This window comes from Haliaeetus leucocephalus, unplaced genomic scaffold (genome assembly GCF_000737465.1).
Source record: "Haliaeetus leucocephalus isolate CR32 unplaced genomic scaffold, Haliaeetus_leucocephalus-4.0 Scaffold830, whole genome shotgun sequence".
Lineage (NCBI taxonomy): Eukaryota > Metazoa > Chordata > Aves > Accipitriformes > Accipitridae > Haliaeetus > Haliaeetus leucocephalus.
Window position 1 is genome coordinate 4,783,947 of NW_010973266.1, and position 24,578 is coordinate 4,808,524.

General features: G+C 38.5%; 1 protein-coding gene across 1 annotated transcript in view; it reads left to right on the plus strand.

Moving 5' to 3' along the window:
- Nucleotides 1–24,578, plus strand: part of CPXM2 (carboxypeptidase X (M14 family), member 2) — a 74,736-nt gene that overhangs the window by 36,210 nt on the left and 13,948 nt on the right. The window contains exons 4-7 of the mRNA XM_010581992.1: nucleotides 9,962–10,046; nucleotides 10,568–10,718; nucleotides 18,547–18,635; nucleotides 23,931–24,054. Coding sequence (XP_010580294.1) covers nucleotides 9,962–10,046; nucleotides 10,568–10,718; nucleotides 18,547–18,635; nucleotides 23,931–24,054 — 449 coding nt within the window. The remainder of the gene's footprint in view (nucleotides 1–9,961; nucleotides 10,047–10,567; nucleotides 10,719–18,546; nucleotides 18,636–23,930; nucleotides 24,055–24,578) is intronic.

Consider the following 24,578-nt stretch of genomic DNA (forward strand, 5'->3'; position numbering starts at 1 on the left):
AAGGATGTGGACTCGAGGGCTGTTGGTGTTCAGTCATTCTTGGGAAACCTCAAATCACGGCAAAGCGCTCTTTTACCATTGTAAATGGCAAACTCTGCTTAGCTTATCCAGAAGATCTGCAGATGTTGAATTTCATAGATAAAGTGGGGCCCAGCTGCAAGAACCAGGACTTTTTTTTGATTTTTTTTTTTTCACTGAAGTTATCCAAAACTCGGAAATGCCACAAGTGTTGGTTGATATGAATAAAAGCTAACACCTTGAGAGTGGGCAGAGTATCAGTTCCTTTGTAGGAACTGAGAACATATGGAGATCCGTGTCTCTGGGCAGTTACCACACTGTTTCATTATGAATATCCAGTAGTTGATAGACATCAGTGTTATATCTCTGCAGAGCTGTTTTGTTTGCCTTCTCGGGCTAGAGAAAGTGGTGCGAGTGATGTGACCTTTTAGAAAGGCATGTGATGTGCTCCTCAGAGATGGATGGTGCCATAGCTGGGCTACAAAAGGGTTCATGGCTGAATAGTTGGGGGAGAAATACAGTATGTAATTCGTCATGTTGCTGCCAATACATCTTTCAGTTTTATGAACCAAGTATCTTTAAACAACTATTCAAGACTGTTGAGTGGGACACTGGAAGCATCACTGTGGAATTGTGCCATATATTTAAAGCAGTGATGTGATAGTTTAAAATATGCACCCTCTTGACAGAGGGAAAGAAAATATTAATCACTCTTAGCAGTTTGGCAAGAATCTAAAAAACATGGGAAACATGTTTCCCACAACCTAAACTATCTTTTGATAATTCAGCATCATTTTTTGTATCAAGAGGAAACCCAGATGTCTAAATAGGCAGTGTGTCCTGACTAATACAAAGCTTCAGACTGTTTCAATGCAGAGGATGTTTTGATTTTTAGAAGAGGATGCAATGTTTCAGCAAGTAAGATATATTTGTGACTTGATGCGTTTTCTTAAAATTAACCTTTCAACCATGTTAAACTATGCACTATCGCTGCATGTCACGAAACAACAAAATTACAACAATAAGAGCATAGATGAAATAATCTGTGTAGAATGCTCAAATTCCAAAGCAAAAGTCTGATTTTTTTTAGAAAAAAAAAAAGACTTATTTCCAAGTATGTTGTTGTTGTTAAAACCTTTCAGCCTCATGAAAATATTGAAGATTTTTTAGTTTTATGCAACATATTTGTCTTTAAGAAAAACACAATGGGGGGATGGCAATTTTCAAGTCTGATTTGGGTAGATGTTAGTCCGCATGCCTTGCAAACCTGCAACAGCACTTGGAAGGTTAGTTGGTTGGAGGAGACAACAAATCAATGGCGTTGCTGGCTGGAAGGAATAATTACAATGACTTACGCGTATTGCTTGCTTCTAAACTGACACACTTTGAAACTGGTCACTTTTGTTCATCACTGTTGAAGCTACATTAAAACTAGAAGCTAGTGTAGATACCATTACATGCTCCCTACTGTGTCACTTGTTTGATTTCCTTCTGCTACTCTCCAGGGTTAGCAAATAATAAATATCCAGCAGATTTGATTTTGTGTCTGATCAAGCTTTTGCTAAAGACAAGATATTTAGAATTGAATAGGGCAATAATTCTGCAATTTTTTTATGGTACACCCTCGGCCTTTTCTGTGTGCAGTGTAGCCCTTCATGATCCCCCAGCATCCCTTTTGACAAACTGTCCTTAGGGAATTGTAGGTCTGTAGCAAGCTGGGTACCTTCCAGAGATATAGCTGAGGATAAATTTAGGTCAGTGCCATTTACTTGCTTCTAATTTTGGTGGTACAGCATTCTGCTCATTCTTTAGTGACAAAATGAATGTGTTGCCCCAAATTTTAATTTATTGCCATACTCAGTGGCAGCTCCTCAGGAGCTGAGATTTGCTTTTACGGACAATCTGTATGTGAGGATTGCAAGGTGGTAAACTTGCTTGCTTGCAGGAGGGTAAAAAAATCCTTGCTTCCTCCCCAGTTTATTGGTCATTCATGGTATTAAGACCATGGTCTCAGTAGTAAGACTGGTTTCATGAAGAGATAATCAAGATACAAACATAATCTTCAGTATTCCGATAATAAGAGTATAAAAAGCAGTGATAATCCTCTCAGTGTTAACTGCATTAGCATTCGGGACAGTGTAGTGGTTACTCATAGGTATTTGAGTTGTTTCTACAGCCACCTAATAAAACAGAATTTTGCACTGTACACCCTAAGAAGGGACAAAATACAACAACAGTGCAATGCTGCTTTTGAAAGCAGAGTAGAATAAACTCTAAATCTTGTCTAGCTCACCAGGACAATAGGCATACTTGGCATTGACTTTCAAAGTGCCTCCTATCCCCACAGAGAGGCTGTGAAAACACACCCTGATGAAACTTCAGCAAATTCAATGAAAACATCTCGCTGTTTTATCCAAATCATGTAATAAAATAAGCAGCTGTTGTGTACTGACTTGAATTGTTACGGTGCGTTAAATCAGTGCAAGCTGTTATTTGCCCTGACTGGGTGACAGGCCTGCAGAGATTATTACAGCTTCCCCAAAGTCAGACTCTCATAGAGTGAATTGTTCCAGATCCACTGAAATCATATCAAGTATATTGATGTGAGTTACAAAACAATCTGAATTCAATGTAGGAAAAGCTCCCTTGATATTAATGTCACTAGTTACGTATTATACTAGTGTTTACGATGGGGTTTTCTCAATAAGTTATATTTTTCTGCTAACTCTGGCTTGGTGGAGCCATCTCACGGGCTTTCAGTTCTTCAGCACTGAGAGTCCGCCTTTGGCAGCTTCAGCCTCGAGTGCTCTCCGTCTAGCTGCTTGACTTCCATCCCTGTGCCTTGTTAATCTTCCACCTCGATTCTCGTGCCCTACACAGAATTTTGGTCACCATCCGCTCCCGGCGCTGGGGAGCTGGGTTTGTGACCGGCTCAGATAATCCTGCATCGGTGGAGTTCTGACAGCACCCCCAGAAACATATTTATACTTTCACGAGTTTGACAAAATGTCAAAACCGATGATGTTCTGTCGTGGGTGTGATTGGTCACGGTGCTCTCGCTCCAGTTACGAGGCTTTTGCCAAAGACTCGCTGTGCAGTGGTGGGAGGGAGCAGGTCGCTGGGGATATTTAGAAGAGGCAGGAAAGCTTTTTAACCTCCGTGGAAGGGACTACGATGGGCAGTTTGAAACCAAATGTCCTGAAGCCTTTAGGAAAAGGCTCCATCAGATGAATACGGGCGTCTCCTCCGACAGATTACTGGCGCTTGATTAATCGCAGCCTTGATGTGTCTATTTTGCACGTGCGTTATGACTTGTTGCGAGGAGAATGGTCGCATGGGGAGTGACCTCAGGGATGTCAGGCTCCTGTCTCCTCCACCCGTGCCCTGCGCAACCTTCTCAAGTCAGCGTCCCTTCTGCGTGCACCAGCCAGCAGCGCTTGGCCGCATCTTTGGGTGCGCTTGGTAGATGTGAGCCCCTTCGGCGTTACTTTAAATATGCTCACAGCTGTGCACACAAATGGCAGTATTTGCTGCTTACTGTCAGAGATTTTCATTTTCCGTTACTTTAATATTCACGGGAAGGAGGGAAAAAGATGTATAGAGGCAGTGCTTATATGGTTGAGATTTTTCTCCTCAAACAGGTGACTGATCTACAAAGGTGTGATAGGAGCAAACAAGAATGGGAAATTAAAAATGTCACGAAAGGAGGTTTAGAAGATAAACGCAACCAAGCTGCGGTTCCTTAGCAGATATAGAAGATACGAAAAGGGAAAGTCTGGCATAGGAAGAATTTCAAACACGTGCAGATCTCTTTGCAAAGAGTAGCACGGCGTGACAGGTGTTAAGACCACAAAATCTTCAGGGCAGAGGGTGTCTTTGACCCCACGCAGGAGCCCTGGCACCTTCAGGTGTTACTATCTGAACCTATAACGGCAAAAGGAAACACCCAGAGCTGGCACCAGATTTTCTAGAAGGGTCAGGCAGTCACAGGTTAAAATCTTGTCAAAACCTGGCTGTAAGTGGCAGCCCTTGGGTGGGAAATGCATTTGCAACCCCACCTCCTCCTCGCTGAGAAGAGAGCTTTGAAAAAAAAATCTGTGCTTAATTCATTCTGAGCAAGTGAAATTCTGGCCCTGAGCTTTTCTTCGTAGGGCTTCTGAAGAGCTGGATTTCACAGCGGTATATTCATTTAAGTCAGCTAGAAGCAATTTTAAAAATTAAACATTCAAAGATTTCAATTATTAAAAAAAATATCCTTGCTTGCTAGTCAAGCTCCATCTCTTAAATCATATTTATTTTAATTAGTTTGTGAAACTTGCTGGGCTACCTGTGGTTAGTCTGAGCGGTTTTTGGCTTGGCTTGTTTTTGAAACTGTTTGGCAGTGGGTGATTTAATATTTTATCAGCATAAATATTATGCTAGAATATTAATATTAATGGGTTTACATTTAATTGCATGAGACTACAAATTACATTTTCAAGCAGAAAGCCATTTAATTGCCAGCATGCTGATTCTGTTGCATGAGTACCGTTTAATCTAAGGTTTGCCTAGCATATTTTTGGTATAGAGATTCTGCTGTTTCAAGTATTTTGGCTTGTCAATTTATATATTATTGGAGGATACACATCTGTGTGCCTGTCTGGTTCTATTTTCTATTAATTTTAGGGTTTTGTAATGCAGATAGATCCGATTATCATGATGGCAGAAGAATAATAGGGTTGGCTGGAGCCAGGTCCGTTGTAGATGATGCTGAAGTAAACTCTGCTAATGTTTGCTAGTCTCATCCCCAGCATCTCTGCCACCGTGGGCTTGAGCTTCTGCTGACCAACACCTGCCAACCTTCCTTGCTTATCTCAAGTCCTGTGGGGTTTTAGTGATGTGGAAAAGCATCTTTAGAGACTAGAATAAGAGTATCAGATTTATTTCACTTGTTGCTTATTCAGCTTTCCATAATTGAGAAGCTTGGCCTCAAAATATTACATGCGGCAGATGCTGTTCCAACAAAATAAAAGCCTATCCAAATAGTCAGAAGTCTCAGCTGATGTACTCGCCCGCCGGAGGCTGGGCAGCCAAAAGCCTGGCATCTCTCCACTGCTTTTCATTTACCACTCGCTGTGTGTTGTGCTGAGTTGGGTTTCATCTACGTGTCTAACACTCGTAAGGAAAAGTAAGCAAATTATATTGGGGAATGCAAGGCAGAAAGCTGTTTTGTTGTTCTGGTGCTGTCAGGATGTCTTTCCCTGTGCTCAGTAGCCTGATGATGTGGTTAGATAAAGGAAAGCTGATCGTTTGCACGGGAACCTGCCAAGGCTGTAGAAGATCTGCTTTTAATTCTCTGCTTTGATTCAGGTTTCCTCTCTGTCCCTGGGCAAGTCACTTAATCCCTCAGCTTTTCTTTTTTTGGATGGAAATGGACAAGCTGGACATTTTCATGCATCACAAGAAACTGAATTTAAAATCAAAGATCTTCAAATAAGCCTTGTCTAAACCTAATGCGTTACAGATAAAAACCAACTAATTAATAATAAAAAAATCCACCACATTAAGTGAATTGAATCGTATTTTTATTTTTGCATTTACTTTCTGTGAAATGAATTGATTAATGTTGGCAATACATACAGAGATTTTTTCAGATAGCTTTCTCCTGAAGAGATAAGGTTGGCATAAATTTTAAAAAGGATTATTAATGGGAAGGACTTGAATCCAAATGATTCCTGTCAAATCTGTATCTCGTGATCCTTTCCTAGCGTTGATGAAATTCATGAGGCAGTCGTGCAAGTAGCACTTTGTGCTAGAGCATGGTGAACTGGAGGTAACCTTGAATACTTTTGAAGATACTGTCACGCAATGGCTTCTTTATTGCCTAGCTTCCTGCCAAGAAAGAGCTTGACAATCAACGCACTCTTTTCTGAATTACGTCTCCTCAACTCTATAAAACCAACAAATATGTGAGGAATATAATGCTAGGTCCAGGGAGATTTTAGAGAGGGAATTCAGAAGAGCTTCTCTAAAACAACGATAGGGACATCCTAAGTACTGTAAAGTTTTATACCCTTCTTTTAGCTTTCCTTAGATAGTTTTATTGTTCAGTGCCGATGGGCCCCGAAAAGATTCGATGTGACGTGCTGCAGAAATGAACGTCTGCAAATCCCAAACCCAATGAGATGGATCTTCCTGTCATCAGGTAACAACACAAACGGATGACATTCCCCAATGCTTCTTCTAGCACAAGGCTTTGCTTTAGCTGCCATGTTTCTGTGATGGATTTCCCTAAAAGCTTTAGATTTCTGTGTCTACGTGAATAAACGGAGCACCACGTAAGTATTAAACTCTTCAGTTCTGGGAAGTGCTGTGCTTACTGTAAACAGCCGAGCGGTTGATTTGAGCATGTGCAACACATCCATCTGCTTCCTGGAAGCATCAGACCTCCTGTGCTGCACATGTGTAGAAAATCTGCAGCTTAGTACGGGAATGCTCTTCTGCTGGTCTGCATCTATAGAAATAGGTGGGATTTAAAGATACTCGGCTGCGGTCAGAAGCCCCGTGCATTAGCTTCTGCTAGTTTTCCAGAAATTCCAAACACAGGAGTGCATGCAGTGTTCCCTGTCCCCACCATGGGGAATGTGATTTCAAGGCAGAAAATGCCATTTCTGAGGGGAATCTGAATTTACAGCAGCCTTCTTAATATTGGCAGAAGTTGTTCTTTTTATGACCTTGGAAAAAAGGGGGAAGGATTTAAGGCTCTAGAGGCGGTTTTGCATTTCAGGCCAGTGGGAGAAGGTTCTGGTCAACTGTGATGGTTTTATTCTGCATCTCAACAAACGCAAAGCGGATGCTTATTCCATACAGGCAAGCACAGTTAATAGGATGTGGTATGTGACCAAATATATTACATTGATTTATCTCATCCCATGACCCTCTGGAGTCCTATACTGCAAATGTTACAAGACTGGATATAGTCCCATTTGTATTTTAATTGGCAGACTGCCTCTGAAAAGCATGTTACTTGTCACTCAAGATGGAATATGTGTATGACTGATTAGTATACATTTTCTTTTGGGAGAAGTTTGAACCTTTGTAACTGTAGGGAGTGAGAAAATTAAAATATGGTAAATAAAAGTCCTAGATTGGAAGTATTGGTGTAAGAGTAACATTTTCTTATGCCAATGAAGTGAGCTGATTCTTTTGAAAACTGTCTATATATGCCATGATTTTCTCACAAAATTCTCAATTATGCAGAATGTCCACTGTTATCTTGTTTTCATGTGGTTGTGATATTCTGTTTGAAAACCTTTTTTGTGTGTAGAGTAATGAATATGGATGTATTGTGTTTGTCCTCCTAATCTTAGTTGTGCAGTTGAAGTAAAAAAAAGTTCTGTAATGCTTCAGAAGCAACACTGTCGTCTTGGTTTCGTAACATTGCCTCTTTTGGTCATTTACCCTGATTTTGAGAAATGGCCAAGAATATTAAAAAAAAACCAAACCAAACCCAAAACCAAACCAAACCAAAAAAACCCCTAACCCCCCCCCGCCCCCCAAAAAACAACTCCAAACCCCCACACCACCTTTTTATGTGCACTGAATATGTACACCACCACCCCCATTCAAACCCATGAGTTTTGCTCTCAACCTCGGTTTCTTTTTCAATCAGAAAAAATTATTTTTCCTCTTCCTGGAGTTCTGATATTGGCCATTTCCAAAATTCCTAATTTCTATCTGTGCTAGGTGTAAATCTGCCTGCCTTCAATTTATAATGGCAGTGAGATCTGGTGCACCTGCCAGGTTATTGCAGAAGTTGAGGGAAGAAAGTAAAGTTCATTACAAGAGTTAGTAGAAACTTATATAGCATGCTGAAGTCAGTGTCTTTTTTGTTGTATATCATTTTATAGCCACGAAGACTTGAGATGCCAGCATGGCACTTCACAGATCTCTGGCAAATCCCCTACCCTGGGAGATCTTCCATTGACAGGCAAACAATTAGTGTTTTCAGAAGGCTGCTAACTTGTTAAAGTTGTTTAACAAATGTTGAAGTAGTGTGTGCGCGTTACAGGTGGCAGATGAATTCATCTTTTCAATACAATAATAAAAAGTTCAGTGTGCTTGGCAAATGTCAGGATTTTTCCATTTAAAACAACATGAATGGCAGAATCTATTCATTGAAGAAGGCTGGTGAAAGATTTGCAAAGGACTGGTTTAGTGTGTAAAAGAGCTGGGTTTGTTCAGTCATTTTTTTCAAAATCACATGATCTCCTCTTTGACTTTTGGGTATCTGTAAACTACATACAGAAGTGCTTTTCTAAATCCTACTAAGCACTTACCTAATCTTTGGGTTTAGGTGTCTTTGTAAGTCTGGACATCAGGTTGAGTCTTTTGTGTAAGTGGGACCACTGTTACCCAGAAAATGGGATAGCAGATGGAAATCAAGTTATAAATTTTCTGCTGCCACGTGTTGACTTAGGCATTATTTGAAGGTCACTATTTTGTACAAGACAAAGCTCGGTGAACTTGTACTGATCTTGTGGCAGATGAATTTGCTCTTGTTCCATCCCTGTCTCTTTTTTGGTCTTTACTAGAAAAGTGACTCTCTTTTAGTGAACATATAAAAGCTAGTTTGTCCCTTTAAACGTGAGCACAGTGAAGTCAATATGTGTGTTCATAGGTAGTTTGCTAATATTATTTGTTGATATTAAAAGAAAGAAAAGCAAACGAAGTTACATTTGTATGGGTGCTGTACAAGGGGAAGCTTTTCTTAGGTGCATGTGTCCTTCCAGGTACTCTGTAATTCCCCATCTATGTGCTCTGCTACTTTTTCCATAACTGCCCAGATTGCCCCTATTCTTTATAGTCCCATGAGCTTTCCTTACCCTGGTTTCACTCCCAGCAATCTGACTGTGTAGCTTAGCTAAGAACGAATGACTGCTCTAGAGGACTGCTGGTTACGTACTATCAGTTTATACACATGAATATAGAATTTAATCATCCTGGACTGACTGTACAGTACAGTACAAGCCACAACTCTCCTCTAAGTCACTGCCTGTTGAAACCAGGAAGGTGTTAGGGGAAAAAAATAAATTACTGCTGCCCTTTCAGACAGACAAATATGAGAGGAGAGTCAGGGCATTACCTTCTCCATAGCTGTATACCCATTACTATGGGGAATACCTAGACAGTTTAAAAGCTACATAGCTCTAACTGCTCTCAGAATATAGGAAGCAGCATTTTATTTCTCCTCATACTCTTCTTTAGCTGAATACAGACAAGGCACAATTTAAGTACGAATGAATATTTTGCTTTTTTAGATTAAAGGGGATTTTACAGTAAGTCAGACAACAGGCCACTAGAAAGATCAGCCTACTGAAGATTGATTTAGATATAGTAGCAGTGCACTAGTACTGTGATCAATTGGACTCTGCTGTGCAGAGACAGAATTGTCTCTTTGTTCCTATCTATTGCTAATAAATACAAGAATGACTGCAGGCTCCAGTCATTCTTGTATTGGAAGAAATGGAAATTTTACTGGTTGAAATTCATGGCTTTTCATCCTAGAGGATTTATAAGTTTTTTTCCATTCTCTCTGATAATAACAGCAGAAATAAGAAATGTTCTGTAGCTGAAAAGGTAAGATTTTGGAACACTGGATGCATCTGTTCTAGATAAGCTATTTTTCACAAAAACTGCATATAAAAGGAAAGGAGAGAAGTAATCCCTCCCCTCCTGGAATTCCAGATTATTATCTTTGTTTTTTTTGTTTCTACGTGCTAGGCTTTTGTAATTATCTGTTGGATCTAGATTTTCATGGCACTTTTTCAGCCAAGTGTTGACATGACTTTGCCAACGGGGATTTCCATTGCTAGCAGTCTTACAAGCTTTATTACATTAAACACAATTTGCAGTCGTTCTAAGTTATGAAAAAATAACTTAGATACTCTTTGTCTTTTTCAAGGAGTAACTGGGTGACCTCTTACAGAGTATTGGTGAGCAATGACAGTCATGCATGGACTGCTGTCAGAAATGAATCTGGAGATGTGGTGAGTATAACGAAACAGATGTTTTATGAAGAAAGCACAGGTGGGAAAGTGGGGACTGTCCCTGTGGAGTTTTGATTTGCCAGATTAGTCAGTGCAAGACTACAAGGCAACATCTCTCAGTGATCCCGCTACTTTTAAGAGCAAATCACATACTATAGAGAGGGACCCAGAATATCCTATATGACAAATCTGCACATGTCTGCCTATGGATGTGAATGCCACCCTGGCAGTGGCCTTGCCTGTGATGAGACATGTTTCTTGTTGCATGGCCCATGGAAGGGTTTGCGTCAGTCTGCTGGTCCCTGGGGACATCTTGTGCCCATGAGGTGCCTTTTGTTGGAGAGAGGGTGTGGAGCTCTCTGAGGGGCATGGGGGGATTGCGTTCTCTGAAGAGCAGTTTTGGCCTGAGCCACCATCACCCCGGGGCCGTACCAGGTGACTTTATTTGTTTCTGTTACCAAAAGTGCTAAAAGACTTTTGAAGAACTGATCTTGCTATTTCCGTATGTTTGGCCTGCATAGATTTTTGAAGGAAACAGTGAGAAAGAGATCCCAGTTCTCAATATGTTGCCGGTGCCACTGGTTGCACGCTATATCCGTATAAACCCCCGGTCCTGGTTCGAAGAAGGTAGCATCTGTATGAGACTGGAAATCTTAGGGTGTCCTTTGCCAGGTAAGAGTCTTTCTCAGTTGATGTTGACATGGCTGCCTGTGCCAAGACTCAGAAATTTTATTTCCTTTGGATATGTGAGCTTTGTTTGATGTAATGCTTGTCTTTAGTGAGTAGAGTTATGCAGAAAGAAACAAGAAGATCTGTCCGTCTAAACAGATGGTATCAGGATAACTCTTCAAATGCAACAGCATAGTATCTATAAGTGGCTTTATTAATAAAACAAATTGCATGGATGATCTAACAAGATTCCTCTGTTGTTTGGGCTGAAGTGCAATGCAATTAATCTTACTAAGTGCACATGTACTAGAGGCAATAGAATTACATTACAGTCACTTGCAGAAGTCTTAAGCTTCTAAGGCAAGAAAGAACCATCATAATTATGTAGTTTGATTTTTTTAAATTATTATTTCATTGTACAGGCCATAAAATTTCCCTGAATTAATTTGAAGGCAAATACTGTGACTGAACTAGTGCTTATCTTGTAGGGGGAGGGAAGGCAGTTGGGGATGTAAAGAATTTCTAGCAAATTTCAAGTGTTACTGAATCCGGCATGATCCCTGGTAAGTCTCTGGTGAAGGCAAATGGCTCTATCCTTGTTAAAGACTGGAAAAGACACAACCTGATGTTTAGCACAAGCTTCAGGTGTTAGCTGTTTCTCTTATATGAGTGCAAAATACAGTTAGGGTTTTGCTAAACAGTGTATACAAAGTGAAACCTTATACAAGGCCACTTAAAAAAACAAAAGGGCTTTTAATACTGCAAATTACGGCAAAGACATGTTTCTATTAAGCACATTGTAAGTAGCCTTATGGTGGATTTGTGTCTACATGTGTATGTACGTATATAAATATTTGAAAAACTGTTTGTTCAAACCTTTTCTAAGTTGCCCACTACTCGTTCCACATCTCTCATCTGCTTTTTTCCCTTTGATCCTAAATTCTGGCACCTTGGGGATAGCTCTCTCTTTTTTTTTGCAGGGGGCAATGAATAGTATTTTCAGAAATACTAGAGCCAGAAAGAGAACTGCCTTTCCAGAGCCTATCATTACTGCTTTAACTGTTCCTGCTGCTCAGAGACTTGCTGCCTCCAATTCCACTGTTGATATAGGGTCTTCACATGCCAAGCAGAGGTAGCCTGATTTTTGTCCTTTAGATATTTAAATACTCATGGAAAAAAAAAAACCAAACCCGACCACCAACAATCTGGGGCACGGAAGGGATAATTCTCTGTCAAAGAGAATATGGGGCAAGTATTGTCATAAAACTTAGTCTGTAGGTGTATTAACCATGAAGCAGTGAAGGTTAGCAACACTTAGACAACTGCTTTTCTGGGGCTAACAAACACATCCTGAACTTGAAAGGCAGTGACCAGGGGTGTCCTGTGTATGTGAATATTCATGTTTTCAGTAGGATTCTGATTTATTTCAACCGTGGGTTTAGAAAAATCCAGCTCTGGGGGTTGCTTGTTTCCCATTGTAACTTCTGTCCTGGAGGGGCAATTGCAGAGCCAGTATTTCCCCTCAGCTCTTGAAAGGACTGGTGGGCTGTTGGAGAGCTGTGGTCTATCCCAAATCCCTGTGCGAGTTTGCAGAGGATTTGTTCTCTATAACACAGGGTGTGAGGCTGAAGGAAAAGAGTAGCTTTCTTCAGCATGGTGACTTTCCTGGCATGCAGGACAGGCACAGATGTCTCCAGGGAATAAAAAAGACGACACTCAAACTGTTCTGAAGAGCAATTTGTAGGGAAATTCTCAAAATCCTTTTCTATTCCATAAAACTGTACTTAAAGAGGAAAGAGCAAAAATGTCTATATTTGGAAAGGTGATTTTTATTAAGCACAGCACTGATTTACACTAGTTTCTTATTGGGTATACAACTATATAAGGCCAAATTCTGCTTTGAAGTGTTAGTATTTGTCACCCTTCAGCTTCATGGGACTGGATCAGTGGATGAAGGTGCTATGAGGTGAGAACATATCTGCGCTTCCACCACTGGTGCAATGAGTGCTGTTACGGCTCGTTGCCGGTCTTGGGTTAGCATGGAAACAGCATCAGTGCTTCTTCTTGGTAGTCATTTATTGAGTTAATTGCCTGCAGTGGCTGATTCAGTTTATTCCTGAAAGAAAATACCAGAATCATTCATTGAGAAACACAATGAGAATGGGTGTGTTTATTCAAAATGTAATTGGACTGAAAGAACTAATAGGTTTTGATAGGCTGCTGACCCGTCTTTTTTGCCCAGAAAGAACTGACATTTCTTTCTTCTAGCTCGTTTTATTCATCGCACGCAAGGCTCTCAAAACAAAGCTGTTCCCCAGGTTGCAGAGGCCTTTGCATGCATGTTTTCCTCCTGTAGGACATGACTTGTTTTTGCAGTTCCCTGTAACTGGACTTCTTCACCCTTTATTGGTGTCATCTTACTCGTTTCAAGTTAAATAACCGACTGGTTTGGCCATGGGTCCAGCCTCTTTGATAGCACTGCCAAACACTGTATTGACTCCGCAACTAGAAATCAAGGGTTCTTTTCTGACAGAGGTTCCCTCCATAAAAATAAGTCTCCCAAATTCATCAAAATCAGGAGGTGGAGCTCCGTCAGTTCACACACTTCTATCCTTTCCAAAGCTCCAAAACCCTTGAAAAAAGTCACGGGATGCTCAGTTTCCTTGAATACCTGGTGTAGTTTTGATTATATTTACACCATGCGTGTGAACGTACAAGAAATCAAGTTGTCAGGAGGAGCAGTTTGGTCGTGTTTTAGAGCTCCCATGCGCCGTGTCCTCCTGAGGCAATGACCATGCATGGGCAGATGGGGCGTAGGGAAGTACCCCAAGGAAAAAAGTGGGGCTGAAGGAAAGTAAGTCACTCTGCATGACTGTGAATTTCTTTTCCTGTCTTTTAAACTTGTAATGTTAGGGTTTATGTCTTTATTAATCCCTGAATAAATTGAGCAATTTGCATTCAGTCTGTACTCTGTATCAACTCTTCATCATGCCGGCTCACAAGGGAGGGTAAGAAAGGAATACCAGATAAAGAAGAAACCTGAATAAGATATTAATATTCTAGGAAACAATTCTAGCTTGTTAGCACTGGTAGTATGTGATGGAAATGGTTAAAGACAGTTAGGACCCATTCCTGTGGGTAGGGCTCTGTTAATAAAACCTTCTGAATATGCTAGGTGCACTAAAAGATGGACAAATCATGAGAAAACACTATTTAGATAATTGGAAGAGAGAAATTACAGATTATCTAATCGGTATTACATAGGGTGATTGTAATTTTTATCAGTGAAATTCTTATATATTACTCATAACATACATTTTCGGTGTATTGTAGGCTAGTTTTGACAAACAACCTTTTCTAGACTATTACAGTAGCTCTACAAAGAAAACTGTGTTATCCAACTGTGTCAGAACTGTCTTTCAGGCAACAGAAGTGATTTGCTATTTCACCAAAGGAAAAACATTGAGCTGTGGAGGAAAGATGCCAGAAAATCCTACCTATAGGAGAGGATCAGTGCTGCCATTTCTTGCTGGGGAAAAAGAGGACAAAAGCACCAGTATTTAATTCCCTCTCCAGTTTCCAGAAATGCTGGTATTTACATAGATGTAGACTGACACTCACAATCTTTTGCAGTTGCCTCAGAGGGATGGATGTACTTTCCTTGCCTGTTCTTTCTCAAACCTAAGGAAAATCAAAAAGAAACTGTAGATGATCAAAAGTACCCAGAGACAGGAGAGAGAAAATTAGCTGAGCTCTTCATGCATTTATTTATACTGCAGAGTATTCAAGGCAATAGGCAATTATTTTAATGCAATAAATTTGTGATGAAATTTAATTTCTGATAATAGTTATATAGAAAACTATCATTGCTATCATGATTATGCCATCACTTTCAACCCAAGATAAAAAATGAACTTTAACAACTCTGTAATGGAGTACTGTGTTTTGCAGTGGATGCATCATTCCGTGCTATTTTCATTGCTTGTCTCTTATTTGCCAGGCTACCCGGTTAAGTCTAGAAGTGTGCTTATTTTGTATAAAACTGACTTTCTACAAGTATCTTTCATGATAAGTGATCATGTATACAGCAGTACTAAATTCAGCGAACTACTTGTGAGAGTAAATTTTTGCTTAGAGTGACAGTCTCTCCTTGTGTTCTGCTTTTATCATTGCAAAAACTAAAACTTAATCTTGGGCAATTTAAAGCTTTTTGGGGAGTTTGCCTGAGCAAAGACTGAATAAAAATGAGACCAAATTAAATAATTCTCCTGGGAAAGGCCAATGTATTATATTTCTCCATACTCATCAAGAGAGATGTGTAACATCCCCCAGCAATGCAGTGGGTGTCATTAAAAGGTTTTCTTTCGTATTTTATTTGTAAAGGTTTTCTTTCATATTGTATTTGTAAAATGAAGTGTATACTATTCTGAAGTATTACTAATCCTCAGAATTACCATTATTATCAGAATCAAACTGTAAGAATTCATTAGAAAGATCAAATGTTGGTAGAAAACCTTAAAGAAGCAACTATTGCAGGTTGAGAGTTTGGGTTTTCTTTTAGCCATTATTATCATTCATTATGCTTAACTGGAATTAGTTGTTTGGTATTGGACTATACATCAACATATATAGAAAAGAATCCATCCATAGTTGAAGAATATTATTTCATTGCTGATTTAATGTGAAATGTTCATGCTCGTGACTGACACGAAATAGATCATGTGGAAGAAAACTTACAATCACCTGATATGTCTGCCAGCGCATTTTTTCAAGATTACACGTGTGATGCCTGTGACATCTTCAATTTTGTGAAGACAAGTCAAATTCACTTATATTATATGGAAATGAAAAAATCAGTCATTTGCAAAATGGCACATTTTTAAGGCAGTCTAAAGGATTTAGACTAGAATATTATTTCTATTAAAAACTTGTCTAAATCACTTGGATTGACTTCATTATCTTGTCCATTTGGAGCACCATATGAGCACCACTTTTGAGCTTGCAAGCTCCATCAGTACAATACCATACGTCTCACGGCAGGACTTCTGTGAGAATGAAGCATATGAACAAATCGTGTTGGGAATGGATGCAAGTTTTACTTACTAAGGGAGAACATTTTGATGATAATATTGTTTTGTGAGTGTTGATTTCATCTTCAAGTTATTGCAAAGCTCACTTCAGACCTTTCCATTACAAAGAACAGAAGTATGAAGGTAACAAGCTACCTCTACCTGCAAACTTAATTAACTCTACTGGTAACGTAAAGATAGGTTAGTGGTAGAAAAACCTAATATATTCCTCTGTATAAATGGGAGTGCCACAGTTTGGCAGGATCTTTTCTCCTTGGAAGAAAGGCTGTCTGAGGTAGTGCCATGAATAAATGAGTGTATTTCAATTCTAATTCTTCTGTGGTTTGAGTTTCTTAGTCTCTTATTCTATGTTTTATAAAAGAAAATAATTTTTGCCAAAGTCTACCTAACTAGCTGTGTGCAAGACTGGTACGCCTTTCTACATTTTAGCTTTTAATTTTCTAATCTGTATTCCTGCTGCAGCAGAAATACAGTGATCGAAGCAGACTCGCAGTAGAGCCTGGCAAAATACGAGTGTTAATTCTCTAGGGAGCTGTCAAATTGTGCAGTTTTTGAGGAAGGACCAGAGATCCAATCATTCTCATTGTACAGCTTTTTTAAGTTTCCACCAACTCTACAGCATTCACAGTCATTCCCATGATATTAATGTTTGATGTATGGAAAAAGTGCCAGACTTTGAAAGGAATGGGATTAAAGTATTAGGAAAAAAGTATCAGTTGCTGTATGTTTTGGCTCGTGGTAATAGAGAAAGCCTTCAACATCTTGGCAGTTTTATGATGTTTATTTTTGTATTTTTACAACAGAGGGATATTTTTACAATGGTGAACATATTCTGTGTGGCATTAAACACATTGTCTCTTTCTAGAAGAAGTGGGTTTTTTATGATTTCCATTTCTCAGTCATCAATACATTAGAGAGTAATTTCCATGCATTAACATGGGTTGACCTTTAAGGGTTTGGCATTCCAGAGTCATCTGCAGGGTTAGTGCAGCATCGTTGCTGTCGGCGGACTTGCATCAATTTAGCCTGGAGTTAAGTTGGAAAGAAGACCTAAAAATGCAGGTGAATTTTATGTGAAACCTAACCCTCTTGATTCTTCAAAACTTTTTTTTTTTTAAATAAGCAAATCTTGTTTCCTCACCTGATTAGGCTCTAATTCAAATCCATTTCCAGGTGGTTTTGTGATAGAATAAGTTCTCACTGGAAAGGACAGACTGCATTGAATAACCAGATTTCGTTGAGCCAAGATGGTTTTTTGACATTTTTCAGTCATACTTATAGAGCAGCGTTCAGCTGAGCTTCCAGTATTTCTGCTGTAGATTAGGGAATGGAAGTGAAGACAAGCGTGTGAATGAAGAGTAAATAAGTGCTAAAGAACATGGGTAATGTTACAGCGAAGCTTAATGGAACTTCCATGTTTCATTTCATAAATAACTTAAATAGTTCAAATTTTGCTTTCCTTCCACATAAAAAACCCTAAATACTTTTAGAGTTTCATGGGAAGAATAAGTTAGAGAATTTAGAGGTTACAATGTCAGAAATATGAAGCTTAAAAATGTCGTTATAAGGTATTTTTAAGTGTTATGAGTTTTCCATATTTTCATTAAATGTTGTTGCAGAATAGTATCTATGTATTCCTACTAATAATTATGCTTGTTTTCCCCCCAAAAAATCACCTATCAGTTGTGATACTGTTTAAAAAAATCATTTTTCTTCTCTAGAGGCAGTGTCTTTTGGCTGTGTTGCAATGAGACAGGATAACATTTAGGCTTTCATATTTGGCTTTTTCCCAATAATTTTAAACCAAATGAAGATGATTTTGTGCAAAGGGAAACAATTTTTCATAACAGCCTGACAACCACTGGTTTGACAAACAATTACTCAAAATTCCAGACATCCCAGATATGCCAAATTGAAGAATGTGTCTGATGTTTTCCAAATAGACTTGTTTATCTCTAAAAATAGGTCATAATAGATTAGGCTAGGAGCACACATATCAGGAAATATAAAGCTGAGCCCTAACAATCTTGGCCTGTTTTTTTGCCCAGGTGAATGGCCTGGACAGTGAAGGACACAAAGGTTTTTGTTCTGTCCACATGTTCTCCTTTGTGTGTTTTGAAGTATCAAACTATAAATTATATCTGTATAGAAACGGATATGCTGATTTTAAAGTAACAAAGGCCTCTGACTTTCATAAACAGTGCTTAGGAAAATAATCAGGAATTTTTAATATGCACAGTAGATCCTTTCTGTATTTTGCAAGGAGTGCATAGACTCTGAAAATACTCATCAAGAAAACTAAAAGATAATTCCTTGTAATACTAAATTAATCAAGTAGACACAAAACATTTACTGGGGCTTTTTCCTCTGATGTGATTTTTTTCCCACTCTTTTATCTTGCATATGACTCATCATTTTCCAGAGTCTTTTGCCCTCCTCTGTAGCCTAAGGATGCCCTTCTGCTCTTCTGTTGAAGTTTAGTTGTTCGTGCAGAGTAGCTGTCTGGCAAGCTGATGCCTGCTGCCTCCTTGCTTTCGTTTGGATCTATATAAGCTGATTTGTGCAGTAATTAGAAATATTTCAAATTTGCTGTTTCTTTGAGCTTTTCTTTTGAAAACCTGTTTTAAATACATGTAGGACAGTGGAATTCAGATTTCCATGTTCCTTGCATGCGTTATGGCTACGCATCTTTATATCTGAAATTCATAAGCACATGAAAATTCTTTTATTTCTTTTCTCAGACCCGAATAATTATTACCACAGAAGAAATGAAATGACAACCACAGATAATCTGGACTTTAAGCATCACAACTACAAGGAAATGAGGCAGGTAGGCGAAGAGGCTGGTGTGTGACCTCCTGGATGGAGGGTGGATGGGTGCAGGCTTTTGAGCTTTTATGGAGTCTGAATTCTACCTGTTAAAAAGACTATTAAATGGTGCAGTTTATTTAAAAAAATCTTTTTTTTCTGTTTTAATCTATTAAAAGCAACAAACTATTAAAATCCCAAAGTCTTAATTTGTACATCATCTAACCTTAAACAGGTGATGCTACATGACAGAGGGAGGTTTTACACATAATGTGCCATCATTTTTCTTACACATATATTCGAGTGGTGAATGTTACAGTGGTTTCTCCTTTCAGATTTGACCCTGACTTAGCCACCAGGATTCTCCTATATTTCAGTGGGTTTGGATAGTTAGAATAAACTATAAAAAGTCCAATTCTCTATTCATAGTTATGAAAACCAGCAAAAACTCACCAAAAAAAAACCCACTAAGAAAAAAAAAAAATCCTCTTAGAATAATTTTAAATCTATTAGCCTTGTTAATCTTGTTCCTTTAACTTTAATTAGGCAACCTTGCTGTTCTTTTTGTTATTATTTTTTAATCTTGCTTCATATCACCACAGGCATAGGTGAGGGTTGTCCTAAAGTAATATTTCTGCCTGCTTTCTCTTCAACTATAAAGATAATATGTTTGGACTTGAAGTGTGTGAATCATTTGCTGTGTGCTGAATTTTCAATGTATTTATACTGCATGAATCACCATTCATTTTTATTGAGCAATTGTGTACTGAGTCACACATTTATTTCGGTAGAGATTTCGTGGCCTATATTTCTTAGCATAAAGATTAGACAAGTAGAAACTCAGTTGGCATAATTACTGTCAAGAGCAATAAAATAAAGTGTATTTTAGATTCTCATTGCAGAAAGACAGGTTGGTCAGGTTAGAAATATCTCTGCTTTAAACCACAGCTTTAAACCAGAATATTTTTCCACTTTTCATACAAGTAGAAAAATTGCAACTGTGGCTAAGAGCTGGTCAGTTGTGAGCTGCCTTTGGCTGTGCTTTCCCAATTTCTGGTTTTCTCTGTGTCAAAGCAGTTAATTTGTTTAGAGATCATTGGATTCTAATTGGGTTCTGCTGCTAGTAAGCAGAAGATTGTGGGTTGGGTTCCAATAAGTCTTATATTCCCAAAACTATACTCAGAACTTCATAATATCTTTCCTGAGTGTAAAATGGAACAATAACTGTCAATTTCCAGAGTCAACTTAAACTTAAAAAAAAAAAAATAAAATACCACGCATTATTGTCAGTTTTGTTAGCTGCTTCACTGCCAACCATCTTAGAAAAACGCTGTTCTTTGACGTTATTTATTATAAACACTGAAGAAGGAGGAGGAGAGGGTGTTCCCTGGGCCATGTTTTCGAAGCATTACATTACATTGCAATATGTCAAGTATTTGTGAGAGGGGGATTTTCTCAGTGTCAGATTATTTTAATAGAACTCTCTTTTTAGGAAGATAAATTTTATAGTACCAATTTTTTCTCTTAAAAGAGCACTCAAGAGTCTTCTTTCAGTTGATCGCAACGCTTGCTGTACCTTGTATGCAGAAGTCAGGATTGTCTTACAGTCCAAAATATTTACATGATGTATTCATGCTGTATAGGAAGCTGTTAAAATGGTAGGACAGATATCCCCAGAAATAGTTTGAGATGGACATTTGAGTACAACCTTGTCTTTGAAACAACAAACCCAGGTCATATCTTTCTTAGGAAATAGGATTGTTAATCTTGAAATCCATTTAACTGGATGTGACTCATACCTTTGGACAGGCCAGACTCCAAGTACCCCTGAAATCTTGTGTGGCTCTTCACGGTCAGCTGTGTTTATGGACTTGATGTAACAATAATGCAGAACATTGAAGAGCACAGTATACATTACCAATTGAACAGGTTTATTTGAGGGTTAAACAACCACATGTAGAAGACTGGAGCGATACCCAGCAAACATCCAAGGTTGCATGCAATGCCAGGTTGACAGCCTCTATCTGATAGTCTCCGCGCTCAAGGAGGAGGTTGTTTCTGTTTTGGCTCACAGCAGAACAAGAAATACAGAGGTCTTGGTAGAGTTAGCTTAACAGTTGGATGCCATGATCCTAAGGGTCTTTTCCAACCTAAAGGATCCTATAATTCTATGATCTCCACAGAGGATAAAGAATAGCCCTAACCTGAAAGGCATTGGCTGACAATCCTTTTGCCTCCTCTAAGCGTAGATGGCACCAAGACCTACATTTAACCCACCTTTCCTGCAAAATGGAGGAATTGGACCTTCAGAGGCCAGTTTTGCAGGGCTTCTTCAAAGACTGCACGCAGTCTTTTTCCAGGGCGCTAATAGGGTAAATAATTGGTAGTGACAAACAAATAGGAACTGTCAAATACGAACTGTTAGTGAATGTAATTGTGGAAGTGTTTTACAGTCCTGCTGGTTGTTAATAAAGCCCTGACTGACTGTTATCATCAATTGTCTTTGACAGTTTGTACAAAGCCCAAAGAAAACACTGTGACATTTCAGGTGACCTATTGTGCTGTTTGTACGAAATGAGTATGAGAAAAGCAAATATGAAATATGTTCATTTTCAGTATTGTATTTACATATAAACATTTAACTACATTACTATATCCATACTGTTATCAAAAGAGCCACAGTGAAGTCTACTCCAGAGGCCCTAATTCAGGAAAGGTTCTTTGTTTGATTCGGAAAGTAATCACATGCTTGCAATTAAAGAGATGATGGAGAGTTTACTGAGGCCAATACAAATATTTCCACTGATTGTAATATACTTTGAACTTGGTTCTAGGCATTTTTCTCACTAGTAATGAACATTTAACATCCTTTTAACTGCTTTCCTAAATTGATGTTCTTGGTACCCTGCGCACACTGAAGTGCCAGGCACATTCGGAAAGCTTCTGCTCTGCAGCTTCATTTTGGAGACAGCTCTGAGAGGACAGGCTCATCTCCCCTATTCCACATTTTGGGAAGCTGCCTGGATGCAGCGATACATCAGGCAGGAGGGATTTTCCTGCAGTTTGAAGAGAGTGTAAGGAGAGGAATTAATAAACACAGGACCGAGACAATAACATTCTTGATACATTGCAGAAAGCTGGGTTTAACCTGCTAAAATAGACCTTTTAATGCGGTATCTGTACTCGTTGGCAGAGTGAAAAAACTAATATTTATCTCTATTGGAGAAAAATGTGGTATCTGATCCAATAAAAATCCGTTTCATCCTCTTGTCAGGAGGACATAAACTAATAATCCTCCCGCAGTAGACCATGGATAAGTTTTGGTCTGTGAGGCTCTAGCTCCATATCCACTGAAAGTATTTTTGGTTCATTATGAGCAGGTTGACCATGATGATTTAAGGCAGTCTGTCTCAAAAAGTTAGTAATTGACTTGTTTTACATTTTATAGTGTTTGATTTAAACAGCGTTTTCTGGCTTCACCTATGTGTTTCAGCTGGAACAACAAATGATGACATCCCCACTTACGTATGCCCAGAATGTTAAAGAGTTCCATGGAAATAGCTGGGTACCTGTAATACCAGCACACTGATGATGATGACTGTGGTGAAAAAAAGTAGATATGAAACTAGACAATACACTGAAAAAGCATAACTGACTATTTTTCAGACAAGTGCTGAGTTTAGATTTGCAAAAGCAATAGTTTCTCAGATCTATATAAAACCAACATGCGAGATGAACAAACGTACAAAAATAACATCTTTTTGGTCTCTTTGCAACATGATTATAAATAGAAGTGATGCCTTTTATGAGAGGAATTTTAATGATGTTCTTCCCAAAGTGAATTGTGTTTCCACTTAGATTTGCTAAATGGTGGCATGGGAATCAGACACATCTAATTATTGCATTTTTTAAATCATCAGCCTTATGATCATCCAATATTGTTTCTAAATTAACACTATGCGAGTAAAGAGTTTTGTTATGCTACAATATTTCTTCAGTAATGTATGCACCCTTGTTTATGAAAAGATTGTCTAATTAATAGTCCCTAGGGTTCCAATTTACTGTAAAGTCCTTATTTCTTTCTTTAATGCTTTCCAATGGAAAAAAAAAAAATTGAGACAGATAAATTCTTGTCATTTAGAGCTATTTGCAATAACATCTTATTATTAACACAAAAATTTTCAGTCTTGTTTGTAAATTTTAACATTCACCTGAAATGCCACAGTAAAGTGTGTGTTTGTGGGACAATTTAGAGTCCAGATATACTTACCTGGATCACATCTGTGTATCTTCATCGGTTTAAAACAGACCTACACCCTTAACCATGATCTTCCCTCTGCACTTTAGTAAGCACTCAGGCTATTTGATTATATTTTGACTATGTCATGCAGTATCTGCAGAAACAATGAGTAGCATAGATTTTGATGGTAGGAATCTCTTCAGACCATCTGTTTGCATTTCCATTATTAATTCTATTTTTTGCTGAAACTTGGTAAGCAAAGTCTGAGGAATCTGTTATTTACTAAAGGAGGTATATCCTGTTGAGTTTATGGAGTAATTCAGATTTATATCTATCTCACTATTTTGGCCACATCAACACTGCCTTAACTAACTATTTTGCCATGTGAGATTTCACTTTGTAATACAAGAAGGGTGGGCTTGGTTTCTACCTCAGCAGAGGCAGGTGTAATCAGAATTCACTGGGAAAAATCATTTTTAAGTGGGTGATATCATTCTCTCTTAGTTTGTTTTGAATTAAGTTGCTGCCACATAGGGCAAAGGAGAGAGAAATCTCCCTTACTGGGCAGAATGTGTCTGTGGCAACCTGTAAGGTACGTGCATTGCCATGCTAACACCCTGGGGCATCTCAACTCACTCTGCTATAGTAAATGACAGAGTATGTAGAAGGAAGTGTTAAGGTGGCTAATTATCCTCTATCACATAGAGTTTTCAAAATGTGTTTGGTTGTATAGTAGCAGTGGTTCTGTTGGTTTTATTCCTATTGGACTTCCCCCGCAAGTCCTTAATTGTTTGATAATATTACAAATGCATCTCATGTAAAAAAGATCTTGAACCTCACCTATGCTGTAGTGTTTCAGCAGACTATTCAGCTTGTTCTAGCAGAATAAACATTATTTATGTGAATTACCACACAACATAAATTCATGAACTAAACATAAAGCTTTTACAACTAAGAAATAATCAGAAAAGAAAACAAAGAGGTTTTGTCACAACCAATTTGGAATGAAGTAATTAATCGTAGATCTATTTTGATGCTGCATTGTCTAACTATATGGTTTGTTTTTTTTGTTGGCAGTTGATGAAAACTGTGAACAAAATGTGCCCGAATATCACAAGAATTTACAATATTGGAAAAAGTAACCAAGGACTAAAGCTGTATGCTGTCGAGATTTCTGACAACCCAGGAGAACACGAAGTTGGTTAGGATTTAGTCTAACTAAATCTATTGACGGGTGTTGGGCTGTGGCTTTTTTTTATCCTCATTCTCTGTATCTGCAGTAATTATCACTGATGGAATTATATTCATGGCAGCAAAGATTTCAAATGTATGTGGGAGGAACTTCAGCACTGTATTTCTAAATTGGGAAGAGGAGGGTGAGCACAAATAGAAGGCATTTTGAATGTGGGATCAAATTCTTTAATGATAATGAGTTTTATTCTTTACAATAACTAAAAGTGATTTTTAGTACTGGGGAATGGATTTTAGTTTTGGGGATTTATGTAGCTTTGGATAGAAATTTACCTTTTTTTTTTATATGGGTGAATGCATTGCAAGCAAGGACAGGTCAAACCTCACAAATCATCTTTCACTGCTGAGTATTGGGGTACAACTTCCTACGGTGATATAGTTCTTCAGAATAGAAACTCATTCAGTCTTTGGCCCTTCTGTGGAGAAAAATGAACGGTGATAGTGTCTGAGGCAGCTGTGAGAATAAAGGTCTCT